The sequence below is a fragment of the Hypanus sabinus genome, chromosome 12 (genome assembly GCF_030144855.1).
Source record: "Hypanus sabinus isolate sHypSab1 chromosome 12, sHypSab1.hap1, whole genome shotgun sequence".
Lineage (NCBI taxonomy): Eukaryota > Metazoa > Chordata > Chondrichthyes > Myliobatiformes > Dasyatidae > Hypanus > Hypanus sabinus.
The window spans coordinates 64,460,077-64,482,276 of record NC_082717.1 but is presented as its reverse complement, the minus strand read 5'-3'; the positions used below and the strand labels follow the sequence as shown (position 1 = coordinate 64,482,276).

General features: G+C 39.4%; 1 protein-coding gene across 5 annotated transcripts in view; it reads left to right on the top strand.

Moving 5' to 3' along the window:
* Positions 1-22,200, top strand: part of LOC132402945 (utrophin-like) — a 477,671-nt gene that overhangs the window by 176,625 nt on the left and 278,846 nt on the right. For all 5 annotated transcript variants that reach the window (XM_059986085.1, XM_059986086.1, XM_059986083.1 and 2 more), the window contains 6 exons: positions 179-352; positions 6,345-6,500; positions 9,741-9,911; positions 11,236-11,415; positions 18,273-18,401; positions 20,013-20,183. In XM_059986085.1, the coding sequence (XP_059842068.1) occupies positions 179-352; positions 6,345-6,500; positions 9,741-9,911; positions 11,236-11,415; positions 18,273-18,401; positions 20,013-20,183 (981 nt within the window). The remainder of the gene's footprint in view (positions 1-178; positions 353-6,344; positions 6,501-9,740; positions 9,912-11,235; positions 11,416-18,272; positions 18,402-20,012; positions 20,184-22,200) is intronic.

Below are 22,200 nucleotides of genomic sequence, written 5' to 3'. Positions count from 1 at the left end.
ACTTAATTTTTGTAGTCATCACAAATCACCTTAAACTGCATGCATCTCAATTTTCTGACTTTCTTATTTTGTGCTTTATTTCTGCATTGCAATAAATATTTACATAGCAGCTGGCAAAGCATAAGACATCATTTAGTAGACCTGTTTTAATGATTTGGTTGCTTTGTACAATTGACAGAGGAAACTTCGAGAAGTATCAACAAAATTTCAGCTGTTCCAGAAACCTGCAAATTTTGAGCAGCGAATGCTTGACTGTAAATGTGTTTTGGATGGTGTTAAAGCTGAATTGCATGTGCTGGACATGAGAAAAGTTGACCCTGAGGAAATAGAGTCACAATTGGATAATTGTATGGTAAGTGTCATAGAACATTGTGGAGCCAGATCAGATGATTTCTCCTCCCAATCCTTAATTGTGAGCAGTAGCAGGAAAATAGGCCCGTGACTCAAAGTTCTTCAACACATAGTATGTATCTACTCCATAATTCAGAATAAGAAGCAAGTTTAATATCACTAGCATATTCAGATTCAGTTTATTGTCATTTAGAGACCACAAATGCAATGCAGTTAAAAAATGAGATAATGTTCCCCCGGAATGATATCACAAAAGCATATGACAAAACAGACTACACCAGAAAATCCACATAACGTTTGGCAATCCCCAATCCAGAGTCCGGAGAGGCTGCTGTGTATTAATATCGCGCTACCGTCTAGTGCGTTCCCCGGAAAGGAGCTCCAAATCCACCAGACAAAAACAAGACCAAAAACTAAAGCTACAAGATCTGCACAAAACCACATAATTACAACATATAGTTACAACAGTAAAAACAATAGCACAATTGATAAAAAAAACCAGACTATGGGCACAGTAAAAAAAAATAGTCCAAGATGTTAAAGGACTGTAAGTTCAAAAGAAATCACCACAGTTTCCACAAGTCATATGTCATGAAATTTGTTGTATTGCAGTAGCAGTACACTGCAATACATAATTTTTTTTAAAAAAGCTATAAGTTACAATAAGAAGTACATATAAAAATAAATTCAGTAAGTAGTGCAAAAAAGTGTAGTATTCATGGGTTCATTTTCTATACAGAAATCTGATGATGGAGATGTTGACTGTATATCTTCAGGTTCCTCTACCTCCTCCTTGATGATAGCCTTGATAAGAGGGCATGTCCTGGGTGATGGGAGTCCTTAATGATGGATGTCAGCTTCTTGAGGCACCACCTTTTGAAGATGTCCTCAATGCTGGGGTGACCAGTGCCTATGATGGAGTTGGCTGAATTTACAATTTTCTGCAGCCTTTTCAGATCCTGTGCAATGGCCCCTCCATACCAGATGGCCATACCAGATGGTTAAAATACTCTCCATAGTACACCTGTAGTAAATTGTGAGAGTCTTTGGTGACATACCAATTCTCATCAAGTTCCTGTTGAAATATAACCACTGCTGTGCCTTCTTTGTCATTGCATCAATATATTGGGCCCAGGATAGATCTTCAGACATGTTGACACTCAGAAACTTGAAGCTGTTTACTCTTTCCACTGCTGATCCCTTGATGAGGACTGGTGTGTATACCCTGGACTCCACCTTCCTGAAGTCTGCAGTCAATACGAGGAAATCTGCAGACGCTGGAAATTCAAGCAACACACACAAAATGCTGGTGGAACACAGCAGGCCAGGCAGCATCTATAGGAAGAAGCACTGTTGACGTTTCAGGCCGAGACACTTCGTCAGGACGGGCCCCTCAGGTCTCCTCCTATCATTTTGCATTTCCCCCTCCCCCTCCTACTTTCAAATCTCTTACTATCTTTTCTTTCAGTTGGTCCTGACCTGGAACGTCGACAGTGCTTCTTCCTATAGATGTTGCCTGGCCTGCTGTGTTCCACCAGTATTTTGTGTGTGTTTCTACAATCAATATCTTGGTCTTACTGATGTTGAATGCAAGGTTGTTGTGACACCAATCATTCAGCTTGCTTACTCACCCCTGTATGCCTCCTTATCACAAACGGAATTCTGGCCCAATGGCTGTGTCATTGACAAATTTATAAATGGTATTTGAGCTGTGCCTCAGCACACAGTCATGGATGTAGAGAGAGTAGAGCAGTGGGCTAAGCATGCATCCATGAGGTGTGCCAGTGTTGATCGTCAGTGAGGAGGAGATGTTATTTCTGATGTGCACTGACTGTGGTCTCCCAGTGAGGAAGTCAAGGATCCAATGAAGAGGGAGACACAGAGACCCAGGATTTGGAGCTTTTTGATTAGAACTGAGGGTGTGATAGTGTTGAATGCTGGACTGTAATCAATAAACAGCAGCCTGACATAGGTATTGTCCAGGTTCTCCAAGACCAAGTGGAGAGCCAGTGAGACTGAATCTGCTGTTGACCTTCTGTAGTGATAGGCAAATTACAATTGGTCCAGGTCCTTAGACTGGAGTTGATTTTGCCTAAGACCAACCTCTCAGAGCACTTTAATCACAGTAGATATGACTGTTGCTGGGTGATGGTCATTGAGGCAGCTCACCCTGCCTTTCTTGGGCACTGGTATGATCGTTGCCCTTCTGAATCAGGTGGGAATCTTCGACTGCAGCAAGAATAGATTGAAGGTGTCCTTAAACATTTTTGTCATTTGGTTAGCACAGGTTTTCAGTGCCAACCAGGTACACCATCAGGGCCTTGCAAAGGTTCACTGTCGTGAAAGATGTTCTGATGTCGGTCTCTGAGACAGAGATCACAGGGTCACCAGAAGCTTCAAAGATTTGCACAGGTGTAGTTTTATTCTTCATTTCAAAGCCTGCATCAAAGGCATTGAGCTCATCTGGGAGCAAAGTATCACAGCAGATCATAATGTTAGGTTTCACCTTATAGGAAGTAATGGCCTGAGAACCCTGCCAGAGCTGATGTGCATCCAATTCCGTCTGTAACTTCAGTTGGAATTTATTTTTCATTCTTAAAATAGCCTTCCATAGATCATACCTGGACTTTTTCTACTGTTCCGGATCACCAGTCTTGAATGCCACAGATATAGCCCTCAACAGACTACGAATCTCCTGGTTCACCCATGACTTTTGGTTTAGGTGTATGTGGTATGTTCTCACACACATCTACACAGGATCTTGATGAAGTCAATGACAACTATGGCAAATTCGTTCAGATTCGAAGGCAAGTCTGTGAATAGGCTAAAAAGCTATATTTATATAAAATGACTTTTTAACATAATGATTTTCATTTTAACAAAGTGAAGCAGAATTTTGATAAAGCCAAAGAGAAGAGAATTTAGGAGATGAGCTTAGTTAAGGAGTAAGTTGAAGGAGTGGTTGTGGAGAAGATCATCTTTCAGCTGTTAATTTCTGGTGGCATGTAATCCTGCTTTGAAAATACTTTCTGTTTGCTCAAACAATGAGACTCTTGCATGCTTCACAATGAATTGGATACTTTTGGATTATCCTGGCTTTGCAATGAAATGTGCATCCAGATAATGCATAACAAATTGCAACAAGCTGTAATTGCTAGATTATCTCCCTCACCTTCAGGGTCCCAAACAGCCATTCCAGGTGAGACAACACTTCAGCTGGGAATCTGCTGGGGTTGTCTATTGTATCTGGTGCTGCCTGCTCTCCATTGTTGAGACCTATTGTAAATTGGGGCACCTCAGCTCCATCTGCCAGAAGCAGAACTTCCCAGTGGCCAAACATTTTAATTCAAATCCTATTCCTGTTCCGACATACCATGGCTTCCTCTGGTGTCAAGATGAGACCATCCTCAGGGTGGAGGATCCTCAACAGCTTATATTTTGTCTGGGTAGTCTCAAACCAAATGGCATGAATATAGATTTCTCCTGGTTTAAAAAAAAATCTCCCCCTCCCCCCACCCGTTCAATTCCCTACTACCATTCCTTTTAGCTCTTAACAGGGATGTGATACTGAGATTGTATAAGGCACTGGTGAGGCCTCACCTTGAGTATTGTGAACAGTTTTGGGGCCCCTCACCTGAGAAAAGATGTGTTGGCATTGGAGAGGGTCCAGAGGAGTTCACAAGGATGATTCCAGGAATGAAAGGGTTGTCATATGAGGAATGTTTGATGGCTCTGGGTCTGTACTCACTGGAATTCAGAAGGATGGGGGAGGGGGAATCTCATTGAAACCTTTCGAATGTTGAAAGGCCTGGACAGAGTAGATGTGGAAAGAATGTTTCCCATGGTGGGAGAGTCTAGGACAAGAGGGCAAAACCTCAGGATAGAGGGGCGCCCTTTCAAAACAGATGTGGAGAAATTTCTTAGGCCAAAGTGTGGTGAATTTGTGGAAATTGCAGCTGTGGAGACCAGGTCGTAGGGTGCATTTAAGGCAGAGATTGATAAATTCTTGATTGGACATGGCATCAAAGGTTATGGGGAGAAGGCCAGGAACTGGGATTGAGGAGGAGATAGGAAAAAAGGATCAGCTATGATTGAATGGCGGAGCAGACTTGATGGGCCAGATGGCCTAATTCTGCTTCTATGTCGTATGGTCTTAACTCACTTGCCTGTCACCCCCCCCCCCCCCCACTGTGCCCACCCTTCTTCCCTTTCTCCTAAGGTCCACTCTCCTCTCCTATCAAATTCCTTTCTTTTCAACCCTTTATTTTTTTTCTACCCACCTTTTTATAGTGGGGTTTTACTTGTTCCTTCCTAGTCATGAAGAAAGATCTTGGCCCGAAACATCGACTGTTTGTTCATTTCCATAGATGCTGCCTGACCTGCTGAGTTCCTCCAGCATTTTGTGTGTGTTGCTTTGGATTTCCAGCAGCTGCAGACTTTCTTATGTTTATAATTGCTTAAATATTTTGCCAGAGAGAGGAGAGCTGCAGACTCCCTTGGTTAGTGCCATGGGATTTCACATCCATCTGAACTGTTTGAAAAGGTGTCCTTGTCACTCTCATTTGGGTGGAAGACCGTGAACCTGGAACAGATGCCTGATTCCAGGGTAAAAACTTGGAACACAAACATGCAGACGTGCACACAGTCACATGCACACACAGCTGACTGAGCATGTTTTCTTTAGGAATTTTACAAATTTTAGTTGATTTGACAGCAAGGAATAAAGTTAATTTTACAACGAGCTTTTTGGTCTTTGTAACTGTTAAATGATTCTTTTTGCTGTTATAAATATAAAACTGCTTATAAGGTAACTTAATAGCTCACAATGCACAAACAGTAGCAAATCAGCTGGAAAAGGTTCAGATGTCATGGGTGCAGAATTCCTTTCAGCAGTAACTTGTTTTCTGCACCTTTTGAAACGATGACCCCATATTATGAATAATTAACACAGAAAACCAGGTAGTTTCAAATGGTTCACAAACATTTTCTTGCAGCTATATGCTCATAATAATTAAAATTGCATTATTGATTGTATTATGTCATAAATATACTTTATTGGAAAGAAGGCAGAAATTGTTATGGAGATGCATAAGTTTAGATCAGATAATCCTGTGCTCTATCAGAAATGCAGGTACATGTGTAACAGTAGGCAAGCACATTGGGATATTTGTTCATGTATATCGTACCTGATTTGCATTCATGTTACGGTCAATTACGCGACGTGATGTTTTAGGTCTGCGCGCACTTCATTGAATATGTACATCTGGAAGATGTATGATCGCAAATCAGAAGTGCATGTATACATCACATTAGATGAGGATTAATGACAACTGTTTAACTGAACATTTTAATTATTTAGGTTTTGATTGCTATCTACACATGTAGGTCATAATTTTAGTGAAGTTATTTATAGTTGAAATAATCTTAAGCATATAGAATATGAAACAGTATCACATGAGAACAAGCCCTTCAGACTAGGATGTCTGTGCCATCCATCATAGCAGTTTAAGCTAATGTTTTTTTTTCACCCTGTCTTTTTCTTTGCCTGTCTAAAGACCTCTTAAATGTTGCTTGTTTATCTGTTTCGGATCTGGCCACACATTGTATCAAAAAAATTTGCCTTGCATTATGACTAAGCTTTTCTCACTCATCTTAAATCCAAGTCCTTAAGTATTTGGTATTTCTACCCTGGGGGGGGGGGGGGGGAAGACTCTACTCTGTTATATGCCTTTCATGTTAAAAGTGGAGCATGGTTTAATTTAACTGATTAATTTTGGGAAAAAAATTATATCATCACAGAAATAAAATTAAGGGTTGTTTGGAATTCAGTTTTAATCAGAACTTTTCCTCCCATCTTTCTTGACAATAAGTATGGGCAACTACAAAGGGGTCATATGCCATTAACAAGAACCAAGTATACTTAATATGCAATTCATGTTGTGCTGATAGTAAGTTTCATTGCTGTGTTGGTTTTCTGAACACTGTTTCTTTAGAAACTGTATAAAACTCTGAGTGAGGTGAAGCTGGAAGTGGAAACAGTGATAAAGACAGGAAGGCAGATTGTTCAGAAACAGCAGACGGACAACCCCAAGCAGATGGATCAGCAGCTCACAGCCTTGAAGCTCATGTATAATGACTTGGGTGCTCAGGTAAGTAATGCAGTGAAATGACTGATTAAAATGATTGAGATGGTTCATTGCTGCTTCAGTTATGTTCGCTTTTACTAGTATAAAAACTTGTTAAGAGTTTATTCAAATTTAAACACTTGATGAAATGACCACAAGACACTCAGTAGAAGCACAATTAGGCCATTTGCCACATTGAGTCTGCTCCACTAATTGACAGTGGCTCATTTATTGTCCCTCAGTCCCATTCTGTGCTTTCTTCCTATAATATTTGATGCCCTTGCTAATCAACCCAATGGCTTAGCTTCTACAGCTGTCTTTGGCACTGTATTCCCCAGACTCACCAACTTCTGCTGAACAACTTCCTCTTCATCTCTATTCTAAAGAGATACTTTTCTATTCTGAGGCCATGCTCTCTGATCCTAGATTCTTACACTCATGGAAACATCCTCTGCAAGTTCACTCTATCTAGGCCTTTCTATATTTGGTAAGTTTCAGTGAGACCAATGTTCAAGTCCTTCTGCAAACTCCCTGCTTCCTCAACAATTACTACCTGTTTCTCCACCTATCTTTGTATTATTAACAAATTTAATCACAAAGCTAACCATTCCATCAGCCATATCATTAACATGTAATGTGAAAAGTAGTGGACCCATCACTAATCCCTGAGGAGCATCACTGTTCATTAGCAGCCAAGCAGAAAAGACCCACTTTATTTCCACACTCTGCCTTCTGCCAGTCAGCCATTCTTCTCTCCATGCTAGTTATGTCTCCTGTAATACCATGAGTTCTCATCTTGTTTTGCAGCCTCATGTGTGGCACCTTATTTAATGCCTTCTGAAAATCCAGATAGGCAATATCCACTGTCTGTTCTGCCTGTTTTTTTTTCTTGAAGAAGTCCAACAGGTTTGTTAGGCAAGATATCCTCTTGAAGAAGCCATGCTGACTTCAGCCTATTTTATTGTGAACCTCTAAGTACTCCAAACCTTCATACCTAATAATGGAATTCAAAGTCAGTATAACTGGCCTCTAATTTCCTGTATTTTGCCTCCTTCTCTTCTTAAAGTGTGGAGTGATGTATGCTATTTTCTCTGTCCTCTGTAATTCTAGAATATAGTGATCCTTGAAAAATAATTACCAGTGCCTCCACAATCTCTTCTTCAGTTGCCTCTTCAGAACCCTGGGCGGTAGTCCATCTGGTCCACATGTCTTATCTACATTCAGACCTTTCAGCTTCCCAAACCTTAGTAACAGTGACTACATTGTGTTCTGTCCAACACGCTGGAATTTCTGGCCTGCTGCTAGTGCCTTTCACAGTGAAGACTGATACAAAGCATTCAGTTTGTCCGCAATTTCTTGTCCCCGATTACTATCTTTTAAGATAGCTTAGAAGGCTGATTAAGATTGCTGATCCACAATGTTTACTCAACTATAGGACTCTCTCGTGGGCTTCAGTTCAGAAACACTATTTGCATAGTGTTTTGTTTTCATTGCACACTGGGTGATTGACAATCTTTGTGGGTTATTTTATTTTCTGATGGACATTTGGTGTTAGACAATCTTTTTTCATATATATGGGGTTTATTTTTGAGTTTCTTTGTTTCATTGAATCTCAAGGTTGTACAATGTATATATACTTTGATAATAAAATGGATTTTGAACCATACCTCTCCAGTGGTCTGATATCCCCTCCTGCCTCTTTTACTCTTTACAAATCTGAAAAAGCTTTTGGTATGGTATCCTCTTTTATATTATTGTCTAGTTTGTCTTCATATTTCATCTGTTTTTTTCTTTACTGCTTTTTTAGTTGTCTGCTATTAGTTTTTAAAAGTACATGTTTTTAAAAACAGTTGTGTAGTGCACTTGAATACATGTTTGATAAAACTGAAGGGATAAGGTAAACATTTTTCCAATATCATAGCAATTGTTTCCATTCCTGGTAGCTTTCTACTCCTTGATTCAAAATGGTCTTGATTTGGAATGGGAAGGTTATATGACTAGTAAGGTTTACTTTCAGAAAAGAAGCAGTTAACTTGTGTTCCAATGTGAATGCTTTCCTCTTGGAATATTATATACAGATCTGGCTGGTCTGCCTAGGTAATAAAATACTTGCAGTGGAATGAGTGCATCAAAAGTTCACCCTATTGATTCTGAGGTGGAAGGTTTCAGCTCTGTTGAAAAATCAGAGTTTGAACACAAGCTTTTAAATAAATTGATCTCATTGAAAGATGACATTTTTGTGGGGCATGATAGGATGGAGGCAGGAATGTTACCTCTCGTAAAGGTACCAAGGAAAGAGAAATCTCTGTAAAGGTCAGCCAGCATGGGTCTTTGTCATGGTGTGAGAGAACCAGAATCAGGTTTATATGTTATGAAATTTGTTTTGTGGCAGCAGTATAGTGCAATGCATACAAAGTTACTGTAAATTACAATAAGAAGTAGATTTTTAAAGTGCAAAAAGGGAGAAAATAGTGAATTAGTGTTCATGGACCATTCAGGAATGTCTTGACAGAAGGGAAGAAGCTGTTCCTAGAATACTGAGTGTGCTTCTCCAGGCTCCTGTATCTCATCCCTGATGGTAGTGATGAGAAAAGGGTATATCCTGCATAGTGAGGGCCCTAAGTGATTCTTGCCACTGCCTTGGGGCTTTGCCTTTTGAATATATCCTCATAATGTGGGGGCCATTGCCCATGATGGAGTGAGCTGAGTCTTCAAACTTCTGCAGTTTTTTTTCAATCTTGTGCTTTTGATCTTGATGCAACAAGTCTGACTGTTCTCCTTGGTACATCTGTAACAATTTATTAGAACCTTTTGTGCCATACCAGATCTCAAACTCTAAATGAAATATAGCTGATGGTTTTCTGCCTTCATGATTGCATCATTATGTTGGGCCCAGAATAGATCCTGGGAGATGCTGATGCCTTCATTATGGCTAATTAATTGCCTCATTCTCATTCACCTATCCTTGGTTCCTGAAGGAAAAAAGTGCAAAACTAAGAATATTCAACTTTTCAGAGTGACTAAACTTTGAAAGTGCTGATATGAAGGAAGAAAGAACAAAATTTACAGCCTAAAAAACACAAAATGCTGGCAGAACTCAGCAGGCCAGACAGCATCTATGGGAGGAGGTAATAACGACGTTTTGGGCGGAAACCCTTCATCAGGAGGGTACCTGTTGAGAAATTGAAGCCACTCGTAAGTTAATTCCATTACAATAATTTGGTACTAGTCCAGTGTTTCACACACATTGCCATTGGCTTACAGGTCACTGAAGGGAAGCAGGACCTCGAAAAGGCCTTGCAACTATCTCGCAAGTGGAAGAATGAGACCAAATCACTGTCAGAGTGGCTGAGCTCAACCGAAGGTGAAGTGAGCCTTAAATCTTCTGGAGAAGTGAGGTCTGATAACTTAGATGCAGAAATCAAATGGATTAAAGTGAGTACTTTTGTTCCCTAATTTCATTAGCCTCATCGAATATAGACCAGAAATAGATGCTTGACCCATGATGTCTGTGTTGAAATTAATGCCAGTTTTAACTTATCCCATCTGCCTGTGCATACACAGTCTGCATCCCTCTATTTTGGGCATGTCCACGTCTCATGCCACTGAAATGTTGCTGTAGTATTTGCATCCATAAATTCCCTTGGTGTCTCATTCCAGACATCTACCACTCTGTACATTTTGAAAAAATTAGAAAAAACTTCTTTAAACTTTCCCATTCTCACCTTAAATCTGTTCCCTCTGATGTTTGATGTTTCCACCCAGGGGAAAGTGACTTGAGATGAAATATCCCATTTTTTCCTTTGATAATTTTATATACTTCTATCAGATCGCTTTTCAGCATCTAACCCTCAAGCAACAGCATCTAACAACTTAAATTTGTTCGACATCTCTGTATAGTTAATGCCCTCTCATCCAGGCATCGTAGTGGTGAACTACATCTGTAACCTCTTCTAAAGGCCCCCACATCCTCCTTGGGCTGCAGCAACCAGAACTGCTTGCAATACTCCAAATGTGGCTTGTCCAAAGATTTGCATTGCTGCAACATGCTTCCTGAGTTTTATACCCTGTACCGTGACCAGTGAAGGCAAGTGTGCCATACACCACCTTTACCAGCCTGTCTACTTTTCAGAGAGTTATGGACTTGAAATTGAAGATTACTCTGTACATCATAGCTTTTCCCGCGGGGTCTGCTATTTACAGTATGCTTCCCTTTTACAATTGACCTCCCGAAGTGCACCTTCTGAACTCCATCTATCATTTGCTAAGTACTTCTTGCTGAATACTTTGACAACCTTCCTCATTATCTACAGCTCCATCAATTTTTAGTGTTTTCTGCAAACTTCCTAATCAGATTATAGACAAATCTGTCCAAATTATGTAATATAGAGGTCCCAGCATTTGTGTGGAATACCACAGGTCATAGAACTTCACTCAGAATAACAGCCCTTCACTACTACTCTTTCTTCCCTGGTTGAGCCAGTTTCTGTGTCTAATGTACTAATATCCCATATATCTTCATTTTCTGGATCATTCTTTGATCGGGGTCCCCATGAAAGGGGTCATTTATAACCGAAATATAAAGTTTAAGATATGGTTGAATTGATGTAGGCCGATTTGTGATGAGGTTTAATTTACATTTTACTATGTAATATACTTAGTATTAATCATATCTTAACATGCTGTTTCTCTTAAAGATGCATGCTTTATGCAGCCAATTAATTAAGAATGAATAATGTATGTATTTTTATTAAAACAGCTAGTTCTGAAAGATTTGGAGGCAAAGAAAAATGAACTCAGTGGTATCACTGAGAGTAGTACAGCCCTGCAATGTCTGGTCGAAGGCAGTGAAGGAGTTCTAGAGGATAACCTTTGTGCACTGAACAGTAGTTGGAACAGTGTCCACACTCTAGCACAGAGTTGGAGTGCCAGACTATTGGTAAGTAATATTATAACTTATTGAAAGGGAACAAAACAAGCCGCAACATACTGCTCCGATACTAGCTTGGATTGTTGGAAAGTGAGGTGTTATTACTGGATACATTAAGTTCCATTGTTAAGGACTATCCCAGATTCATCAATTTCCAATAGCTTGACAGAGCTGAAGCACATTCAAGAAGGGGATCTGTTTCTTGCAATAACCAAGTACCACCACAAGGCAGAGCTGTTGCTTCAGTCACTGACTTCATTGATATTTGGAAGAGCTTGAAAGTATCAGAATTAGGTTTATTTATCACTGGCTTGTGTTGTGAAATTTGTTAACTTAGCAGCAGCAGTTCAATGCAATACATAACATAGAAAAAGAAAAAAATAATAAATAAGTAAACAAGTTTCATGAGAACTAACAACTAATGACCGTAATCATTTATGGGAAAAGGAAGACCTCTCATGGCATCCCAAAACACATAATAGCCAATGGCAAACTTGAAGTGCAATTGGTGATGTAGTAATGGTCTGGAGCTAACTGTTCATCTTCCATCAAATGAAATGTAGTTTCCTTTTTTTATATATGGATTTTGTACTATAATTACTTGCTAATTTTTCTCTTGATGAGATGTTGAGTTATGGACCCAGTGCCAAAACCCTTAATTTTGCAGCATTAATTAAATTTTCATGAGTTGCTTTTTATTTAACTAAGATGAATGCATTTGCCTTACGTAAAGGGTAATCAAAGAAAAATGAGGCCAAGGCTGGCTCCTTAACTTAATCTCATTTCCTGGTAATACCGATTTTCATTATTTATTCTATCTTTCATTGAGTTCACTGAAATTGCTGTATATAGCACCTGACCTGCTTGGTGTTTTGTGCTAAAGCATCCCTCATTTTAACAATATATCTGATAAAATATTCTTCTTCACTCATTTTGTAGCGATGATCAGTGCCTCGTTGCTGTTGATTCAACAGTGGAAGTAATATTTTGTCAACCTTTGTTAAATCTGTCTTAAGTTTGTTGTCATAGTGAGAAAAGCTCCATTGTTGGATTGTTCATGAGCTTTCACTCCAAATATTCCAAGTGTTTTAAATCTATCATAGATTTATCTCATCATATCGTATAGTGTACATGCTGACAATTGCATCCATTATCCCAACTGTGGTTGGTAAATTATGCTGCTTTACATAGTTGTCTTAATACTCATTCTGACTCACATATAGTGTTTTGTGTAATCATTTTAAATGTTTCTCATATTTTCTTATGACATTTTGGGCTGCTCAAGAGTCTACGCAGGCTCTGCAGAGCATTACAATCAGTCCCACTCCCATGCTTATAACCTTGCAGTCTTGTCATTCTCACCTTCTCAAGCTTATCGATCTCCAATTCTCCTGCAGCCCTCCGACACTGGAATCGATAACCAACTAATCCATGTGTCAGATGTTGAGAGGAAATCTGAGTATGTGGGGGAAATCCACCTCCTCTCAAGGAGAATGTCCAGACTTTGTATAGTTACCTGATCATTGGAGCAATACGCTAAGCAGCAATTGCTTCTGTGCTGCTCAGAAGAATGTCCTTTTCATTGCAATGTACAAACCTGGAAATGAGTTGCTGCCTGCTCTATGTAAATGAAAATGTGGTATTTTGGACTGATAAATAAGTAGGACAAACTTTAAAAAACTCAAGAAGGTAGTTTAGTACTTTGTTCCTCTAATTTGTTATTTTGCCATGTAGCATGAGTTAGTTTACTTAATGGGTAGATCGGCATTGGATAATAGATAGAGTGTATGCATGAATTGTAATTATCCATTTTTTCTGGCAGACAATTAAGTCGGGAAAAATAGTTCAATCAAGGTTTATGAAAGAAATAAGAGATTGTGTTAGATCCAAAGGGAAATCGTGTTAAATTGAGGTGTAGGAGCTATCTAGAATTAAGCAAAGGAAGCTGGAGTATGAGAACAAACTTGGAAGTTATCGAGGAGCAGATAGGGAGGCAGATTCTGGAACGGTGCAATAATAATAGGGTTGTTGTGCTGGGAGATTTTAACTTCCCTAATACTGATTGGCATCTCCTTAGCGCAAGGGGTTTAGATGGGGTGGAGTTTGTTAGGTGTGTTCAGGAAGGGTTCCTGACACAATATGTAGATAGGCCAACTAGAGTAGAGGCTGTACATGATCTGATATTGGGAAATGAACCTGGTCAGGTGTCAGATCACTGTGGGAGAGCATTTTGGAGATAGTGACCACAACTCTGTCTCCTTCACCATAGCGCTGGAGGGGAATAGGAGCAGATAATTTGGGAAAACATTTAATTGGGGTAGGGGGAAATAGGATGCTATTAGGCAGGAACTTAGGAGCAGATGTTCCCAGGGAAATACAGGGCAGAAACGTGAATGGTAGGGTTAAAGAACCATGGTGTACAAAGGATGAATGAACTTGGCCTTTTCTCCTTGGAGCAATGGAGGATGAGAGGTGACCTGATAGAGGTGAACAGGATGATGAGGGGCATTGATCGTGTAGATAGCCAGAGGCTTTTTCCCGGGGGTGAAGTGGCTAACATGAGGGGCATAGTTTAAAGGTGTTTGGAAATAGGTACCAAGGGGTTGTCGGGCAAGTTTTTCACACAGAGTGGTGGGTATGTGGAATACATTGCTGGTGACAGTGGTGAAAGCGGAAATAATAGGGTCTTTTAAGAGCCCCTTGGATAGATATCTGGAGCTTAGAAAAATAGAGGGCTATGTGCTAGGGAAATTCTAGGCAGATTCATGGTTGGCACAACATTGTGAGCTGAAGAGCCTGTAATCTGCTGTAGATTTTCTATGTTCTATGTAGAACATGAGAGCCAACTGCTGAAGATTCTATAATTATGTGAAGAGAAAAACATTAGTATAACATTTGAGTCCCGAGGAAGGATCTCGGAGCAAAATGTCAACTGTTTACTCTTTTCCATAAACACTGCCTGGCCTGCTGAGTTCCTCCAGCATTGTGTGTTTGTTGCTTTGAATCTGCAGGTTTTCTCAGGTTTAATATTTGCATATCCCAAAGTCAGAAACAAGAAATTGCAATTGGAAACTAAGGAAGATAGAGCACAATTTAGTTTAGTTTTCAGAAAGGAAATCTCAGCAAACAGCCTCGATGAACATGTCACCACCATCATCATGGACTTATCAGCAAGTGTGTTGAGGACTGTATACCAAAAGGACAAACAGGGGTTCCCAAACTGGATGTTGTGGATAAACTGAGAGATCCACACCCGATTGAAGTCTTAGACTGCAGTGTTTCTATCTGGTGACCATGAGCTTTACAAAAATCGACTTGTGAAATTATGAAGGATGCCAAGAGACAACATCAGTCCAAAATCGAGATCCTGACCAGCCATCAGTTGTGGCAGGGCATACTTGCTATAACAGGTTACAAGTTGCAGTTAGGCAACCATGATGACAACAGCGCATCCCATCCCAAAGTGGACAGGAATGCTATCACACACGCACACGCACATACTCGCCCTCCAGTGCACTTGAACTTACTGTCACATTGTGGAATGTGAACCGAAGGAAAGCATCAGGTCTGGCTGGTATCCCTGGCTATTTCCTTAAATCCTGTGCAGGTCAGCTGGTGGGTGTATTGCAGACATTTTTAACCTCTTCTGTATTCACTCTAAGGTTATAACCTGCTTTCAGAAGACCACCATCATCCCACTACCTAAGAAAAACAGGGTAATGCCTGTTAGCTCTGAAATGCAGCATTGTGAAGTGCTTAAGAGGCTGGTCATTGCATGCATTAACTCCAGCCTCCTAGACAACCCCCAACACATTGTAATATACCTGCAGCCTAAACAGGTCATCGGCAGATACCATCTCCCTGACCATACACTCATCTCTGGAGCATCTAGACAGTAAAGGCACCTGTGTTAGACTATTGCTTATTGACCACAGCTTGGTCTTAAATATCATAAATCAATGCAAACTCATTTTTACAATCCTTGACCTGGGATTCAGATCCTCCCTTTGTAACTGGATTCTTGACCTCTTGACCAATGAGCTCAAACCATTGATGACGGATGACATCACCTCTGCCTCCACAGAACTCAACACTGGTTCCCGTAATGCTATGTTATCAGGTTTGTACTCTGCTCCCCTGTACACTCATAACTGTGTAGCCAGGTTCTGCTCCAATTCCATCTCCAAATTTGAAGGTGACGCCAGCGTGGTGGGCTGTATCTCACATAATGATGTCAAGAATTATAGGAAAGAAATAGAGAGCCTAGTGATATGGGATCATGGGAATCTTTCCCTCAATGCCAGCAAAGCAAAAAATGCTGGTCATTGACCAAAAAGGGGAGTGGTTCAAAGACTGCATCTATCCTGGACATCCTTTCTTCTCCTCTCTCCTATCGCGCAGAAAACACAAAAACCTGAAAGTGTACACACTAGTTTCTGTGGTATTGTTAAAGTCTGTGGAACTGTTCCCTAATACAATAAAATGGACTCTTGACCTCACAGTCTATCTCATGATGATCTTGCCTATCTGCACTGCACTTCTCTGTAATTGTAATACTTCATTCTGCACTGCGTTATTATTTTGTGTTGTACCAACTCAATGCACTGTATAACTAGTTGATCTATATGAACTGGATGCAAGAGGAGGTTTACACTGTACTTTGGAACATGTGACAATAATTAACTGATTTATCTATTTAGGAATTAATGGTCCAAAGAAATTAGGAACTAAAGGAAATAAGTTTTGTTAGAAAAATGGACCTAGGGAAATTAATGGGGTTAGAAGCTGATTAATTTCCCAGAGTTTATAGAGTAACTGGCCTTGGAGATTGCTGCTTTGATAGTTATCTTCCAAAAGATTTTAGATTCTGGGAACTTCTGACATATTGGAAGGTGGTATGACTGTTTAAAAAAGTAAGAAGGGAAAGAAAGGGATTTACAGATCACCAAGTCTCACATCAGTGATGGGAAAATGGTCTGTTCTATTAAGAAAAAATGTAATAACAAAACATTTGGAAAGCATTAATCAGATTGAACAATCAGCAAGTATTTCTGAAAGGCATGCTTAACAAATCTGCTGAAAATTTTGAGGGTATGTCTAGTCAGATGGGTGAATGCAAACCTATGAATGTTGTGTATTTGGACTTAAGGGCTTTCATTATAGTCCACTAAGAGGTTCTGAGGCCTCCATTGTTCAGAATTGACCATGGATATTGTGTCCTACCTGTCTAGATGCGTAAGCCTGGGCAGTATGATATGGAGAGCCAGCTGTTGTCCATGTAGCAAGCGCCCCCCCCCCCCCCCCCACACACACACACACACATCTGATGAACCCAAAGGAACGGCACAGACTGAAACAGTTTGGTACCAGCAGCACCGCAGGAGTTGCCAGTCAACACTGAACTCAATGTCGAACTGCCTTAGGAATTCCAGCTCTGGATTTTTCCCATGGGATTTAGTCCCAGTGCCTTCCCCATGATTGGGTATGAGATAAGAGATTTCTTCTCCAAAATGATCTGCCAACCATGGCTGACAAGCCTCATCTGCCTGAAGCAACTGGTTTTAAGTTGCCAGTGGCCTGCCTTTGCCCCCTCTCCTGTCAGTAGAAACAGTTCAGCCGGGCTTAGTAACTAAGCCACACGTGAAGGCCAGGAGCTGGACTTGGTTGTCAGAAGCTATTTGAGGTGCACGTCATTGGGAGCATTTAATAGGTAGTGGGAGTTTTTTCCCCTTTACCACCCTGGGCTGTATCAACATTAAGGAACCACCAAAAGGTTAGCATGCAGAATTTAAAGAATAGAGGGTAATAAAGTAGGGGTTGCAAATTGGTTGACAGACATGAAATCAAATAGCAAGGAATGGATGTTGAACCAAAAGACAAGCACTTCATGGGTGTCTCAGACATTAGTGCTTTGTCCTCAGTTGTTCACAATATCTTGCAGTGATTTGGATGAGATAACTAATTGTAACACAAAGCCAGAGAGGAAAATTTGCTCTGTCGAGGTACTTTGGTTATGAAAATAGATGGCTTTATGATTTGAATGGTGATCGATTGGGATGGGGGTGGGGGTGTGATAAGACACTGGGTCTCCTTGCACACAAAGCAAATAGACTGTTATAGTAAGTAGTTCTGAAGACATTGCACAGACTTCACAGAGAAAGTGCAGGAGGTCAGCATCAAATTGGTATCTCTGGAGTTGTGAGACAGCTGTGTTACCTCCAGCTTCAATGGCCCTCTTTTAGATAAAATTTCTGCCTGAGTAACTATTTGTGGATAATGCATTTCATGTTCTAATAGCTGTCCATAAAGTGGTTATTAAATTTCCCCTTTCATGCTTTCAGTGATTATTGAACTTGTGTATTGAAAATGATATAATGCTGTCATTGGTGCAATGTCACATAAAGGACGTTATCTCTAGCAAGAGCTTGAATTGCCTCAAACATGTGTTGATCAAATGTCCCTGAGATTACGATTCAAAAATTAGGGTAAATGATGCATGAAACTCGGTACTTACAAGTTTTTGATTTTAAAACCTTTTTCTCACAAAGGATATTTTTGCTCAGTGCTAAGGGTGATGATAAAGATCACCATTGGTGATGTGTAATAGCATATAGCACAAAGGGTTTTTATTTCTCATATCGTCATGTTCACATGTGCATTGTGTCCTGGGTGGTGATGTGTGTGAGCTGTCTTAGGGTACTGCAAGTTAATTTCATGGTGACGAATGCCACATTTTTCTTAAATGATGGTAGTACATGTATTGTTGACATATTTTAGTTTTATTATGATCAACTGTATCTCTGTAAAAGCGCATGGAATTTCCAGACAAGAATCTTGGATAATTTTTTTCATTTCATTCCCTATAGGATCATCAGCATCAGATGGAAGACTTCAATCGGAAAGTTGCCCACATAAGCACCTGGCTGTATCAAACAGAAATTCTGCTCGATGAGATTGATAAGAAGACAGATGTTGAAAAGAATGAATTACTTAAGGTTAAAAAAAATCTGACCTATCAGCTTTATCATAAAATGGAATTTGCTACTTGAAAGTCTTGACTCAGATATGTATCTATAGAAAATGTTGTAGTGGATAAGTAAAGAGCAAAGAACAGAGACATACTGATCTAATGAAACAAGTATTAAGGTAGTATTTTCAAAAGTGATTCAGGAAACCAGGGAAGATTACTTGACCCAGAGAAATGAACATAAGTTTTTCTGCAACAGCTGAGATTGAACAAATATAAATAGTATTTATAACATTATTCCATATAGGTGTATTCCTTACATCCAAATTATAGACAAATAGATAAAGCCAATGGGACACTGTCCATCTGTGCTGTCCCTGAATGTTTGGATCTCACTGTTTATGCTTTTTATTTGCTGCTAAGATGACCCACGTAAAAAAAGACCTTAAATATTTCTCCCAATATTTGCTTAATTTTGTTGTTTACTTCCCCATTGTTGAATCTCTGGTCTACTGTAGATTCTGTGCCGCCTTTACATCTTGATTTATTTATTGATTGATTTATTGAGATAAATTGCAGATTCGGCCCTCCCAGCCCTTTGAGCCACGCCACCCATCAGCCCTCCGATTTAATCCTAGCCTAATCATGGGACAATTTACAATTACCAATTAACCTACCAACCGGTTCATCTTTGAACTGTGGGAAGAAACTGGAGCACCTGGAGGAAACTCGCGCGGTCAGAGAGAGCATACAAACTCTTTACAGGCAGCAGCAGGAATTGAACCTGGGTCGCTGGTACTGTGAAGTGTTGTGCTACGCTACCCTGCCGCCCTGCTACTCGCATTTTGTCCACAGAGCTTTTTATTCATCAGCAGACTTACATTGTCATTGCATCCAAATACTTTATATAAACAATGAAAAACTGAGGCCTCAGTTCTGGTTCACACACCACCTCAATACTAATTCCAGAGTAACAAAATTTTATAGTGATGACCTCGAATATTTTGATAGAAATCAGGGATTGATTATTTTGCATCATTTGATTTAGCCAGATGGCAAGAGGAATGCACTACTACATCCTAAGGAAAGGAACTGCGAAAGTAGTGGGTTTATTTTATATGTGCCTCAGACCTGTACTGTTGTTGCTGATTTGATTGCAGGTGAGCTCTACTTTGCTGCCTGTTCTCCAGTGTCTGTCAAAAGAGGAACAGAAAACTAGCTAACTTATGGCCCATATACAACTAAGGAGTTGCTTGTCAGCTCATTAGAATATTGGAGAAGCTTGAGAACATCATGGTTCCCTGTTAAATTTTATACACTGCTCTTAAACCTCTATTCCTCAGTCTTAATTTCCCTTGGAAGTGGAATGATGTACAGCCCTCAACAACATGTCCAGTCTTAAAGATCAAAGTTCATACTGATAACTATTGTGTCATAACTTATATTAAAGTATGACACTTTTTATGTAAGAACTAATGCATTTAAATACATCATTCTATGTAATTTTGTAGTTGTCTTGTATAATTACTACATCAGTGAATAATGAACACTTTGTGCAAGCTTTGTACATTGTGAATTATTTACACTTATGTGGACTCTGCAAAGATCAGCACAAAGGAAATATTGAACTACTTTGCAGTGTTTTCAGTCTGAACTGGATGGAATCAACTTGCAAGTTGATGATGTTCGTGACCAAGCTATTTCACTCATGAATGATAATGGCCCTTCGTGCCGGGAAGTGGTGGAACCAAAACTCATTGAACTAAATCGTAATGTGGAGAAGGTTTCCCAGCACATCAGATCAGTCAAGGTGAGCTGGTATGAAAACGACAGTTTTTCCATTAAGAGCAGTATTCCGGTGAATATTCTGATAGGCTCCTGAAGAAATTTGCTTTTGAAAAGATGCATCTGATCAAGATTGCAGTAATGAAACAGCTCACATTTTTGAGGGCCAAGATTCCTAATTCTGCTTGTTCTTAAACAGTTTTGTTGACTTTTCTGTTGTCTATGACCGGAACTAATTTGCCTGAGATTTTACTCGTATGGAAACGCAAGAAGCAGCATATGCTGTAATCTGGAGAAAAAAATAAACGCACTGTTGGGGAAACTCAGTGGGTCAGGAGGCATCAGTGGAACAAAATGAATGGTTGAAATTTTTAGTCATTTTACAAAAGAGACTAACTGAGGAAGTTGGAGCATGACTAGTGTATGAGCTATTGTGCTAGATTATGTTGAGTGCAGCTCACACTTGCCTAGATTTGTTTACTTCTTATGGGTAAGACTGGAAAATGTGATTGAAACGTTAACCAATTTTGAACATTTGCTGAAATGGTGAAATATTTAAAATGTTTTGCTTCCAGATAGAAATTCCATTTTAGACATGCATTTTCAGATCATCTGAATGTGGAGAGTGTGTAAATAACTTCACTTAATATTCAAGCCATTCGTTAAGTTTATTCTTGGTCTTTAAGAGAAGTTCAAACATTTTTTGTGCGGTATAAAGATGTTACAGTACCAGGTTATTATTTAAATATAAAATTGAGAGAAATTGTCTTGCTTTGCTTAGATTGAAAAAATCTCTCAATGTGAGGAATATAAAAAAATAAATAGATTAAATTAATATTAATTCAAATTAATATACAATGGATTCTGTTTAATTGTGACACATCAGGATCAGTACATTTTGACCCAATTAAACGGCTGTCCTAATTTGCCAGAGTTTCATGTAGTAGTTGAAAGGGTCTATTAAAAAAAAAACCTACTTTTGTAACTGAGTAAGAGGGTATGTCTTTGAATGAAATGCAGAATAAATTAGAACACCATCAATACATCTATTGGACAATAAAACTGTATTAGTTCCGAGTAGTTAACCGTGGAGGAATTCATCCGGAGTACGCTGCTGTGTTCTTTTGATTGTAAGTGAACAAAATCAGCACAGGCACCTAGTGCAGATAATGGACTGTCTTCATACAATCCTTTAAATGCTTGCATCCTCCAAGTCTTCATTTGTAACATTCAATGTGATTGTCAATATTTTGAAGTTCTTTTTTGCTCTTAACTTGTGAAATTGTTTCATTTTCACTCCTGGCAATTTCTGGCGTCTCAAAGACTGAATGCTTGAAACGATAGTGAGCAAAGCAGTTCAGAATAGTTTTAGTGCTTATTACTTGCAAACTATCATTGACAAAACTTGCTGCTTTTTGAGCACAAACATGTGGAACTGACATTATTTAAGATCACATTGTGGTGTCCAACAGCCACACAGTGCATGCGACTGATGATATTAAGAACTGTTCAGCAACAGTCTCTTAGTTAAGCGGCATAGTATCTAAAATAAGTGAAGGGAATCACAGCTATTTTCTTAGTTTTTATTTTCTAACAGTGTCCCAAATATGTGGCTGTCCCAGTTAACTGATGGCCCAATTAAATAGAATCCATTGTATTTATCTTGTGTTAATTAATTTGTTTTTGACAAAATGTCTTTGACCAGAAATATTAATTGTTTTCTCTGTACATTGATGTTGCTTGATATATTAAGTTCCTACAGTGTTTTCTGTTTTTAATGGTAAAAAGCATTCAGCTTCACAAATAATGAGACTAAAACTGTAATAGCCTCCTAAACATGATGGCCTGCACCCAGCCCAGCAATCATATGAGAAAATTGTGTTGTATTAGTTATGCCAATAATCCCTATTTTAATTGCTTTGTTTTTCAGTGGCTATGCATTAAGCTGCCAGTGCTCTAAAATCAGCAATTCCTTTAACCTTTCCAGTACTTAATTTGGCTTTTCTCCTTGGTCATATTCCCTTAATCCTAGTCCAGTTTCA